Source organism: Triticum urartu, chromosome 2, assembly GCF_003073215.2.
Source record: "Triticum urartu cultivar G1812 chromosome 2, Tu2.1, whole genome shotgun sequence".
Taxonomy (NCBI): Eukaryota; Viridiplantae; Streptophyta; class Magnoliopsida; order Poales; family Poaceae; genus Triticum; species Triticum urartu.
The window spans coordinates 631,547,396-631,559,207 of record NC_053023.1 but is presented as its reverse complement, the minus strand read 5'-3'; the positions used below and the strand labels follow the sequence as shown (position 1 = coordinate 631,559,207).

At 47.6% G+C, this 11,812-nt stretch overlaps 1 protein-coding gene across 3 annotated transcripts; it reads left to right on the top strand.

Moving 5' to 3' along the window:
* The first annotated feature begins 78 nt into the window (after positions 1-78).
* LOC125539301 (protein HOTHEAD-like) lies at positions 79-3,863 on the top strand. 3 transcript variants are annotated; one of them, XM_048702726.1, is made up of 7 exons: positions 79-424; positions 549-1,196; positions 1,316-1,734; positions 1,831-2,396; positions 2,596-2,626; positions 2,710-2,770; positions 3,196-3,863. In XM_048702726.1, the coding sequence occupies exons 1-7, from the start codon at positions 133-135 to the stop codon at positions 3,351-3,353; spliced, it is 2,175 nt and encodes a 724-aa protein (XP_048558683.1). In that variant the 5' UTR covers positions 79-132; the 3' UTR covers positions 3,354-3,863. The 3 variants fall into 3 exon arrangements, with proteins under 3 accessions (XP_048558683.1, XP_048558681.1, XP_048558682.1); XM_048702724.1 differs by lacking the exon at positions 3,196-3,863 and having other exon boundaries at positions 86-424; positions 546-1,196; positions 2,596-2,856; XM_048702725.1 differs by lacking the exon at positions 3,196-3,863 and having other exon boundaries at positions 87-424; positions 2,596-2,856.
* The last annotated feature ends 7,949 nt before the right edge of the window (positions 3,864-11,812 follow it).

Sequence of the window (11,812 nt, the reverse complement as noted above, 5' to 3'; positions counted from 1 at the left end):
TAGGTCGCGACCAAACAGGGAAGAGGGCGCGTCGCCTTTGACACGGCCGCTCCGCACGGCCACGGAGATGAGCTCACTGGTCGTTCCGGTGGTTAAGTCCTTTTCCTACCGCTTCTTTACCACGCTCATGGCATGCTCGCTGTGGCATGTACCGCAGCACACGTACCGTGGGATGTGGTCGCATGTGTGCATGCCGGGTCGTCGGGCGGTTTACCGGAGCACGGCGATATAAAGGGCGCATGGTATCCCACGGGCTGGTCACACAAGAACCAAGCTCCACCACCGCACTCTCGCTCCGACGTCGTCGCGGTCGGCTTGCATCTTGGCACGTACGTACTCGCCATGGCTTCCGACCAGCCGTTCGCGAGAGCACTGGCGGCCATCTGCGTAGGCTTCTTCGTCATCCTATGCTGCTCGCCACAAGGTGACTGCTTAGCTTTCTCACTTCGATCGAGCTCCGTTTGGTTCTCCGTGTCCATCATGCATTGTGGCATTGTGCCATTGTGTTACTGATTGACGAGCGTGTGCATGGCGTGAAACAAAAGCAGCGCGAGCCGTGGACTACACGTTCGCCCGGGACGCGACGCGGGCGCCGGCGGTGTCGTACTACGACTACATCATCGTGGGCGGCGGCACGGCGGGGTGCCCGCTCGCCGCCACGCTGTCGCAGCGCTTCCGCGTGCTCCTGCTGGAGCGCGGCGGGTCGCCCTACGGCGACCAGCGGGTGGAGAACATGACCCACTTCACGGCCACGCTCGCGGACACGTCCCCGGGGTCGCCGGCGCAGCGCTTCGTGTCCGAGGACGGCGTCATCAACTCGCGCCCGCGGGTGCTGGGCGGCGGCAGCTGCATCAACGCCGGGTTCTACACGCGCGCCAGCGACGAGTACGTGATGGACGTCGGGTGGGACCTCGAGGCGGCCAAGGCGGCGTACCGGTGGGTGGAGGACGTGGTGGCGTTCCACCCGGAGCTCGGCCCCTGGCAGGGCGCGCTGCAGAGGGGGCTCATGGAGGTCGGCGTCGCGCCGGACAACGGCTTCACGTTCGACCACATCGACGGGACCAAGGTCGGCGGCTCCATATTCGACGACGAGGGGCGGCGCCACACGGCCGCCGACCTGCTGCGGTACGCGCGCCCCGAGGGCATCGACCTGCTGCTCCGGGCCAGGGTGGCCAAGATCCTCTTCAACGTCGGAGGTCAGAGCTCTATCAGTCGAAGTTCGTTTTGTGTTTACGGCCAGGCGACATGCATGCACGCGGCATTTTTGCGTGCCGACCGAACTGACATTTCGTCACCCGCGCTTGTTTCGCGCCAGGACGCCGGGCACGGCCGGTGGCGCACGGCGTGGTGTTCCACGACTCCAGAGGGCGGATGCACAAGGCCTACCTCAACACCGGCCGCCGCAACGAGATCATCCTCTCGGCGGGCGCCTTGGGCAGCCCGCAGCTGCTGATGCTCAGCGGCGTCGGCCCCGCGGACCACCTGCGCTCCTTCAACATCACCCTCGTGCTGAACCAGTCGGCGGTCGGCCAGGGCATGGCCGACAACCCCATGAACGCCATCTTCGTGCCGTCGCCTTCCCCCGTCGAGGTCTCCCTCATCCAGGTCGTCGGCATCACCCAGTTCGGCAGCTACATCGAGGGCGCCAGCGGCTCCAACTGGGCCAACCCGCGCCACCAGGGCTCCGGTGGCAACCGCCGGCCGCCCCGCAACTTCGGCATGTTCTCTCCCCAGGTACGTACGTACACATTGCAAGTGACATTGTCACAACTTGCCAAATGATCAGCGGAACAGAACATCTGTGATCCCCGCGTGCTCTTGTTCCTGCAGACTGGGCAGCTGGCCACGGTGCCCCCGAAGCAGCGCACGCCGGAGGCGATCGCGCGCGCGGCGGACGCGATGAGCCAGCTCGACGACTCGGTGTTCCGCGGCGGCTTCATCCTGGAGAAGGTCCTTGGGCCGGCGTCCACGGGCCACCTGGAGCTGCGGAACCTCAACCCGGACGACAACCCGGCGGTGACGTTCAACTACTTCTCGCACCCGGAGGACCTCCGGCGCTGCGTGGAGGGGTTGACGCTCATCGAGCGCGTCATCCAGTCCAAATCCTTCGAGAACTTCACGTACCCCTACTTCTCCATGGAGGAGCTGCTCAACATCACGGCGGAGTTCCCCGTGAACCTGCTGCCGCGGCACGACAACGACTCCAAGTCGCTGGAGCAGTTCTGCAAGGACACCGTGATGACCATCTGGCACTACCACGGCGGCTGCCAGGTCGGCAGGGTCGTGGACGCCGAGTACCGGGTGCTCGGCGTCGACGCGCTGCGCGTCATCGACGGCTCCACGTTCAACGCCTCGCCGGGAACCAACCCGCAGGCCACCGTGATGATGCTCGGCAGGTAATGGCCCATTTTTGCTCCTTTGGGGTACTTGTCATTTTGGGTGACCATCCCTAAATGTATAGCACTTTTTAGCCAAGGGCCTAGGCTCCTATAGTGGGTACTGATTCGGTCTCAATGGTTGCATTTTTTGGTCGGATCCTGTCGATCTATCTTTCTCTCTTAATAAAAAATAATGATCATGTCTGTAACTTGACAGGTATATGGGGGTTAAGCTGCGAGACGAGAGAGTGCACGCTGAAGGATTAAGGAGGAGAAAACTGTAGTCCACTCGATGAAGATTGGCAGGCACATTATGCATTTGTAACTGCAGTATGTGAACTATGGTCACGGACTAGAATTCAATTGGAATGAGTTGCGCGTCATTATTGGAAGCGCGTGTTCGTTTGTACCGTTATCAACACGAAATCTGTATTGTCTGAAGAAAAATTAAATTTGTACTGTACTATTTAAGAAAAAACCTTATCCAGAAACATTTGCTACTGAATTACTTTTGGCCAAATAGGGTTATTCTTCTAGTCACCCATCTCTTCTCAGTTTTCTGACCAAAGAAAAACAATCATCAGTAAATTTTGCCTTGCAAAGTGTCAACTCCAACCCCCAAAGATGGGTCTCGAAAATGAAAGAAGAATCCCTAGTGGGGACTGAGCTTTTTAGAGGGCACAACCAAGAACGTAAAAGGGAAAGGGAGATGTTGGATGCCAAGAGGATATCCATGGTTTAAAACCCTTTGAAAATCTAGCACGTATATGCCTTCCCAGCTGGATTTCTGCCCCCTATAAATCCCGTGACGCGGCAGAGAGGGAGAGCAGCAAGGTCAAGGCAAGGAGGAGGAGGAAGAAGAAGAAGAAGGAAGCAGCTGTTCTGAACAGTCAAGATTCAGTAGTGAGATGTCTAATTAAGCAGTCCAGTTTCAGGGCTCCTCTTTATTGGCAGGGAGCGTGTGAGGCCATGTAGCCCCATTCAGCGCTCTGCCAAAGGAGAGTTGCCCTGTAACTGGGAATAGCTTAAGGTTCAGAGATTGTGAGCATGGGTGTTGAGAGCTTAGCCTCTCACTGCAGTGTGGCACTGGTGAGTGATGCAATGGTCTTTGATCTCTGTAAATTGATCAGATTGCCTCCTTGCTTGTGTTCCCGCATGTGAAAGGTAATATGGTATCTTACTGAATGTCTGCATATTTGTTGCTCACTGCTAATCTTCTGTAAGAAAAAGGGAAGAACACGGGGCATCAGCCGGGAGGTGCAGGAGAAAACAGCACGCCGAAATGCTGAAAGAAACAGATATTGCAGCTTCTTTGTGACGACAAGAACCTTTTCGTGGTTCCCAACAGTGGAGACAATGTTCTAGCGAAAGAAATAGTGGAGATAAGAGAAGCTATAGCTAGTTGGATTGGTGTCATGTCCTTTAAAAAAACGAGTACTGCTTTTTTACCGATAAGCATGGTACAAATGTACTTTTACACCAAGGGCCTTGAACATGGAAAAAACAATACCCTTAACTCCAAAGAACTGCCGTCGATGAGAACCACCCGCACCGCACCAGAAAGATTTTCACTGCAGCAAGAAATCATCAAAGCGAGCAGGAGGACTCCACCTATGGAATCCCCTTGACGAATTTGAAGCTACCAAGGCCGGCTCCAGAAATTTGGAATTCTGGGGTTAAAAGCAAAATGTGTCCTAAAATATGAGAAATTGATATAACTTGAAAGATATGTTATTTCATACAATATTTTAAGATATATCAAATATTAATGCTAAAATAGTAAAGGTAGTGTTAAACCAATAAACTGATAGGGTTGGAAAAATCAATAATCTGACCTCATGTCCTACAGACGAACGTCGGAATGGATGAATTGAGCAGGGCAGTCAGCAGGGGATTAGCTACGTAATCAATTAATCAGTTAGGGTGTCGGTGACGGCATAGGTGATTGGGGGAACATGCTGGTAGGCGATCACCGGTCAGACGTGGTCATGTGCGCGATCATGGAAACACGCATGTGATCGCTAACAAGAACTAATCGTGGCAATTGAGGGCATGTATGACAACACTCCAGCTCTCGGCTCTGCCAACTCCACCGGCAAAGCCGGGCCAAACGGCCTAACTCCACAAAGTTGAGAATGAAAAGCTGGCGGTGTTCATGATGCAAATTTTGAGGAGTCGAAGGAGTTGGTGTTTCCAGGTTCTAAAAAATCGAAGGAGATGGAGTTAACCAAAATTACATACAAATGTCACCGCGAAGTGGACATAATAGTTTGAATATTTGATCCCTATGCAATGGAGTCCTAACTGCCATGCGGGGCACCTGAAGACAGGCATTGTTGAAGGAAATATGTCCTACAGACAATAATAAAGTTATTATTTATTTTCTTATATCATGATAAATGTTTATTATTCATGCTAGAATTGTATTAACCGGAAACATAATACATGTGTGAATACATAGACAAACAGTATGTCACTAGTATGCCTCTACTTGACTAGCTCGTTGAATCAAAGATTGTTAAGTTTCCTAGCCATAAATATGAGTTGTCATTTGATTAACGGGGTCACATCATTAGAGAATGATGTGATTGACTTGACCCATTCCGTTAGCATAGCACTTGATCATTTAATTTGTTGCTATTGCTTTCTTCATGACTTATACATGTTCCTATGACTATGAGATTATGCAACTCCCGTTTACCGGAGGAACACTTTGTGTGCTACCAAACGTCACAACGTAACTGGGTGATTATAAAGGTGCTCTACAGGTGTCTCCAAAGATACTTGTTGGGTTAGCGTCGAGATTAGGATTTGTCACTCCGATTGTCGGAGAGGTATCTCTGGGCCCACTCGGTAATGCACATAACTATAAGCCTTGCAAGCATTGCAACTAATGAGTTAGTTGCGGGATGATGTATTACAGAACGAGTAAAGAGACTTGCCGGTAACGAGATTGAACTAGGTATTGAGATACCGACAATCGAATGTCGGGCAAGTAACATACCGATGACAAAGGAAACAACGTATGTTGTTATGCGGTTTGACCGATAAAGATCTTCATAGAATATGTATGAGCCAATATGAGCATCCAGGTTCCGCTATTGGTTATTGACCGGAGACGTGTCTCGGTCATGTCTACATAGTTCTCGAACCCGTAGGGTCCGCACGCTTAAAGTTCGATGACGGTTATATTATGAGTTTATGTGGTTTGATGTACCGAAGGAGTTCGGAGTCCCGGATGAGATCGAGGACATGACGAGGAGTCTCGAAATGGTTGAGACGTAAAGATCGATATATTGGACGACTATATTCGGACATCGAAAAGGTTCCGAGTGATTCGGATATTTTCGGGAGTATCGGGGAGTTACGGGAATTCGTATTGGGCCTTAATGGGCCATACGGGAAAGGAGAGAAAGGCCTCAAAGGGTGGCCGCACCCCTCCCCATGGGCTGGTCCGAATTGGACTAGGGAGGGGAGCGCCCCCTTTCTTCCTTCTCCTTTTCCCTTCCCTTTCCTTCCCTCCTACTCCTAATACTTGGAAGGGCTCCTAGTTCTACCAGGAAAGGGGGAATCCTACTCCCGGTGGGAGTAGGACTCCCCTAGGGCGCGCCATAGAGAGGACCGGCCCTCCCCCTCCTCCACTCCTTTATATACGGGGGCAGGGGCACCCCAAAGACACAAACAATTGATCTCTTGATCTCTTAGCCGTGTGCGGTGCCTCCTCCACCATAATCCACCTCGATCATATCGTAGCGGTGCTTAGGCGAAGCCCTGCGTCGGTAGAACATCATCATCGTCACCACGCCGTCGTGCTGACAAAACTCTCCCTCAACACTCGGCTGGATCGGAGTTCGAGGGACGTCATCGAGTTGAACGTGTGCAGAACTCGGAGGTGCTGTGCGTTCGATACTTGATCGGTTGGATCGTGAAGACGTACGACTACATCAACCGCGTTGTGCTAACGCTTCCGCTTTCGGTCTACGAGGGTACGTGGACAACACTCTCCCCTCTCGTTGATGTGCATCACCATGATCTTGTGTGTGCGTAGGAAATTTTTTGAAATGGCTACGTTCCCCAACAGTGGCATCCGAGCCAGGTTTTATGCGTTGATGTAATATGCACGAGTAGAACACAAGTGAGTTGTGGGCGATATAAGTCATACTGCTTACCAGCATGTCACACTTTGGTTCGGCGGTATTGTTGGATGAAGCGGCTGTAGGATCTAGAAGTAGATGTGTCTAAGGGGGGGGGGGGTGAATAGACACTTCGTGCTAAAGTTGCAATTTTTAATCCTTTTCGGTTCAAGTGGAGTTTAGGCACAATTTCAATACACACAATACATATCAAGCAAACATGCAAAGAGTATATGAGCAGCGGAATGTAAAGCATGCAACTTGCAAGAATGTAAAGGGAAGGATTTGGAGAGATCAAACGCAATTGGAGACACGGATGTTTTTCCCGTGGTTCGGATAGGTGGTGCTATCCTACATCCATGTTGATGGAGACTTCAAACCACGAAGGGTAACGGTTGCGCGAGTCCACACAGGGCTCCACCCAAGGGCAACGGTTGCGCGAGTCCACGAAGGGCTCCACCCACGAAGGGTCCACGAAGAAGCAACCACCCACAAAGGGTCCACGAAGAAGCAACCTTGTCTATCCCACCATGGCCATCGCCCACGAAGGACTTGCCTCACTAGCGGTAGATCTTCACGAAGTAGGCGATCTCCTTGCCCTTACAAACTCCTTGGTTCAACTCCACAATCTTGTCGGAGGCTCCCAAGTGACACCTAGCCAATCTAGGAGACACCACTCTCCAAGAAGTAACAAATGGTGTGTAGGTAATGAACTCCTTGCTCTTGTGCTTCAAATGATAGTCGCCCCAACACTCAACTCTCTCTCATAGGATTTGGATTTGGTGGAAAGAAGATTTGAGTAGAAAGCAACTTGGGAAGGCTAGAGATCAAGATTCATATGGTAGGAATGGAATGTCTTGGTCTCAACACATGAGTAGGTGGTTCTCTCTCAGAACATATGAGTTGGAATGATGTGTGTGTTCTAATGGCTCTCTCATCGAATGACAAGGAGGTGGAGGGGTATATATAGCCTTCACACAAAATCCAACCGTTACACAGTTTTCCAATCTCGGTGGGACCGAATCAATAAACTCGGTCGGACCGAAAATGTAAACCTAGTGACCGTTAGTGATTTCGGTGGAATCGACTGGATCAACTCGGTGGGACCGATGTGCTAGGGTTAGGGTAAATCCAAAACTCGGTTTGACCGATTACTCAAACTCGGTGGGACCGATTTGGGTAATAAGTGAAACTGAGATTTGGTCAAGCAAACTCGGTGGGACCGATTGCATATCTCGGTGGGACCGAGAATATTGCAATGGGTAACAGAGAGTTTGCAAGCCCATCTCGGTGAGACCGAGATCCCATCGGTGAGACCGAGCTGATTAGGGTTTGGCAGTGGCTTATGACAAGTGAAACTCGGTGGCGCCGGATAGGAAGAATCGGTAGGACCGAGTTTGGCTTAGGGTTTAGGTCATATGTGGATATGGGAAAGCAGTTGAGGACTTTGGAGCATATCATTAAGCACATGAAGCAAGAGGCTCATTAAGCAACACCTCATCCCTCCTTGATAGTATTGGCTTTTCCTATGGACTCAATGTGATCTTGGATCACTAAAATGTAAAAGTGAAGGGTCTTGAGCTTGAAGCTTTAGCCAATCTCTTGTCCTTAGCATCTTGAAGGAGTTCCCACAACCTTTAGTCCATGCCACTCCATTGTTGAACTTATCTGAAACATGCTAGATAGAAGTGTTAGTCCAACAAGAGATATGTTGTCATCAATTATCAAAACCACCTAGGGAGCACTTGTGCTTTCAATCTCCCCCTTTTTGGTAATTGATGGCAACATACATCAAAGCTTTAGATAAAGATATACAGAATAGCAAGTAAAGCTTTGGAAGAACATGTAGCAAGCATAGGCTCCCCCTACATGTATGCACTCATGTAAATATGAAATATAGAGGCATGTGAGAGCATAATCATGACAGAGTAGGCAATGTGTTACATGTATCTTGGCCATATGCATCAGAGCAAAAGATTATTAAGGAAAATACCTTCATGCTCATGAGTCCTTCTTGCAAACAGTATGTACATAAGCAAGAACTCCTCATACTCATGATTTTGATGCATATACTTACCTTGTGGTCTCGAGTTGGCTTAGGATGGAATGAACCTGCAAACAAGGTTAGATAACACAGGTACGTCCACAAGCCAGAGCAAACAAAAGAAACCACAAGAATGCCAAGACTGGGATGACATGTAGAGAGTGATAACATTGGATTCAACATGTCCCCAAGAGTAAAGATATGCAATGAATTTGGCTGATTTCTTTTCCCTTAGGTGTCTTGCTCCCCCTGAATCTTACATGGGATATTGGGAGAAGATAGGAAACAGAAAATCAGAGCTGAATAGAACTTAATTCAAATGAGTTCATATGAACATGTCTTTCCCCCAAAAAGACATGTGGCATCTCTCCTCTTGAACATCAAGCATCTGGGATCCTTGAGTATTTTTCTCTCCCTGAAGATCTCTCTCTCCCCCTTAACAACGTCTGGGATCCTTGAGACTTTCTCTCCCCCTTAATACTTTTTCTCTCTTGGTGTGATCTCTCTTTCCTACAAGCTTTGATGTGATCTCTCTCTCCCCCTTTGACATCAATTTTCAAGAAGGTTTTTCCTGGAATCCGTCGAATAGGTTTGGTCCTTGAGATTCAGCACAAAGCAGAGGATAAAATTGTGATGCTTGTGGAGGACAAGATTCATTGAGTGGAGCTGGATCAGAAGAAATGTAGAACAAGTGGCAAAATGGTTTTCTGATTACAAAGTCGGTGGCACCGAGTGGCACATTTCGGTGGTACCTAAAAGATTCGGTTGGACCGAAATTTGCAAGTCGGTGAAACCGAGTTTACACAGAGAAAAACACTTGTCACCTCAGCTCACTAGTCAAGTAAGATCTCACAAAGATTTGCAATGAATTAGCTGAAGGATTTGCAAGAAATTTGATGCAGAAATATGCAGAACAAAACAAACAGGAAAAAGTGAAAGTTTCTAGATGAAGTTTTTTTTGTTTGAGAGAGAAGGAAACAAATATGCAAGGAACAAATGCAATAACTCAGAAAAGGACACAAGAGAACTTCATCTAGAATTGGGTGGTGACATAGTCACCTATGTTAGAGTATATTGACTTAGGAGTCAAGTGAGGACACTTGATCATAGGTCATACTCATCGTTTAAGCTCAAAATGGGGTTACCATTTTTCGTTTAAGCATCTTGATGTATTCACATCTTGTTGAGTTGCTTTGACTCATGTCTTGGAGTAAAGCTTCTCTAAGATGGAATGACATACCTTGGGTGGTGATGTGGTTCTTGCTCATGTAGTTGAACTTGTGTGGGTGCTCAGGGTTGATGTAGTTCATCAAGAGTTGGGAGCACCACTTGGAGTTTGAGTTCATCTACCTACATGGGTTAGTTCTTGCAAGGAAGAGCACTTGTGTATCCAAAAATGACAATCATGAAGCTTAACATAGAATTTGTCGAAGGATATGTTTGAATGGTTTTGTGCTTCCTTGTCTTCAACCACTATTGTGTAGAGTCTTGGTCTTGTAGAGATTGCTCAAGATGTGAGTGAGTCGCGATCTCATGGAATTAAATTCAACCAAGCACCCACATGGGTTAGACAACATGCAAGGTGCAAATATATCCAAGACATAAGATAGTTATCATAAGAGATACATCATGGATTAGTTATAAGCTCATGTCTTGCATGTAGCCAATGGAGTTTCTACTCCAAGTTCGAAGCATCAATGATGTTCAATTCTCCTCTCAACCTGCAAAACACTTTCTCATCAAGCGGTTTAGTGAATATATCCGCTAATTGCTTATCGGTGCGAACATGCTTAAGATTGATGTCACCCTTAGCAACATGATCTCGAATGAAATGATGAAGAACTTCAATATGCTTAGTTCGAGAATGTTGTACAGGATTATGACCAATTTTGATAGCACTTTCATTGTCACAAAGCAGTGGAACATTTTTCACATAAATCCCATAATCTTTAAGAGTTTGGGTCATCCAAAGTAATTGAGCACAACATGAACCAGCGGCAATGTATTCCGCTTCGGCGGTGGATAAGGATACCGAGTTTTGTTTCTTGGAAGACCAAGACACAAGAGATCTACCAAGAAATTGACAAGTACCCGAAGTGGACTTTCTATCAACCTTGTCTCCGGCATAATCTGAGTCGGAATAGCCAACAAGATCAAAAGAAGACCTCTTAGGATACCAAATGCCAAAATTTGGTGTATGGATTAAATATCTCACTATCCTTTTCACAGCCTTAAGATGACAATCTTTAGGAGCAGCTTGATATCGTGCACACATGCACACACTTAGCATAATATCGGGACGTGAAGCACATAGGTATAACAATGAACCAATCATAGAGCGATAAACCTTTTGATCAACAGGTTCACCATCTTTGGTCAAATCATTATGTCCACTAGTAGGCATGGGTGTAGACATACCTTTGCATTCTTGCATATTGAACTTCTTGAATAAGTCCTTGGTGTACTTTGTTTGAGAGACAAATGTACCTTCCTTAGTTTGCTTGATTTGCAACCCTAGAAAGAATTTGAGTTCACTCATCATAGACATCTCAAACTTCTCTGACATTAGCTTTCCAAACTTTTCACTAAAGAGAGGGTTAGTTGAACCAAATATGATGTCATCAACATAAATTTGGCATACAAATAGTTCTCCATTAACCCTTTTAGTAAAAAGAGTAGAATCAATTTTACCAATTTCAAAACCTCTTGTAGTAAGGAACTTGGTCAAGCATTTATACCATGCTCTAGGAGCTTGTTTAAGACCATAAAGAGCTTTGTGAAGTTTGTAAACATGATTTGGTTTCTTAGGATTGACAAAGCCGGGAGGTTGTTTGACATAAACTTCCTCCTCTATTTCTCCATTTAGAAAAGCACTTTTAATGTCCATTTGGTACAAGGTGATATTATGGTGATTGGCATAGGCAAGTAAGATGCGAATGGACTCAAGTCTAGCAATGGGAGCATACGTCTCACCATAGTCCATACCTTCGACTTGTGTGTATCCTTGGGCGACGAGACGTGCTTTGTTGCGAACCACTTGTCCATCTTCATCTTGCTTATTGCGAAACACCCATTTGGTACCAATGATGTTGTGGTTGTTGTCGGGCTTCTCAACCAATGTCCAAACTTGGTTTCTCTCAAAATTATGTAGCTCTTCATGCATAGCGTTTATCCAATCCGGATCTTCCAATGCTTCTTCAACCTTCATTGGTTCAATGCTCGAGATGAATGAATAGTTTTCACAAAAGTTAGCTAAA

What these genes read in the sequence shown, in the direction of transcription:
- LOC125539301 (XM_048702726.1), top strand. Translation starts at nt 133, where the DNA reads ATGCTCGCTGTGGCATGTACCGCAGCACACGTACCGTGGGATGTGGTC. An exon ending in GATCCTCTTCAACGTCGGAG is followed by an intron (nt 1,197 to 1,315) that starts GTCAGAGCTCTA and finishes GTTTCGCGCCAG; the next exon opens with GACGCCGGGCACGGCCGGTG. An exon ending in TCGGCATGTTCTCTCCCCAG is followed by an intron (nt 1,735 to 1,830) that starts GTACGTACGTAC and finishes TTGTTCCTGCAG; the next exon opens with ACTGGGCAGCTGGCCACGGT.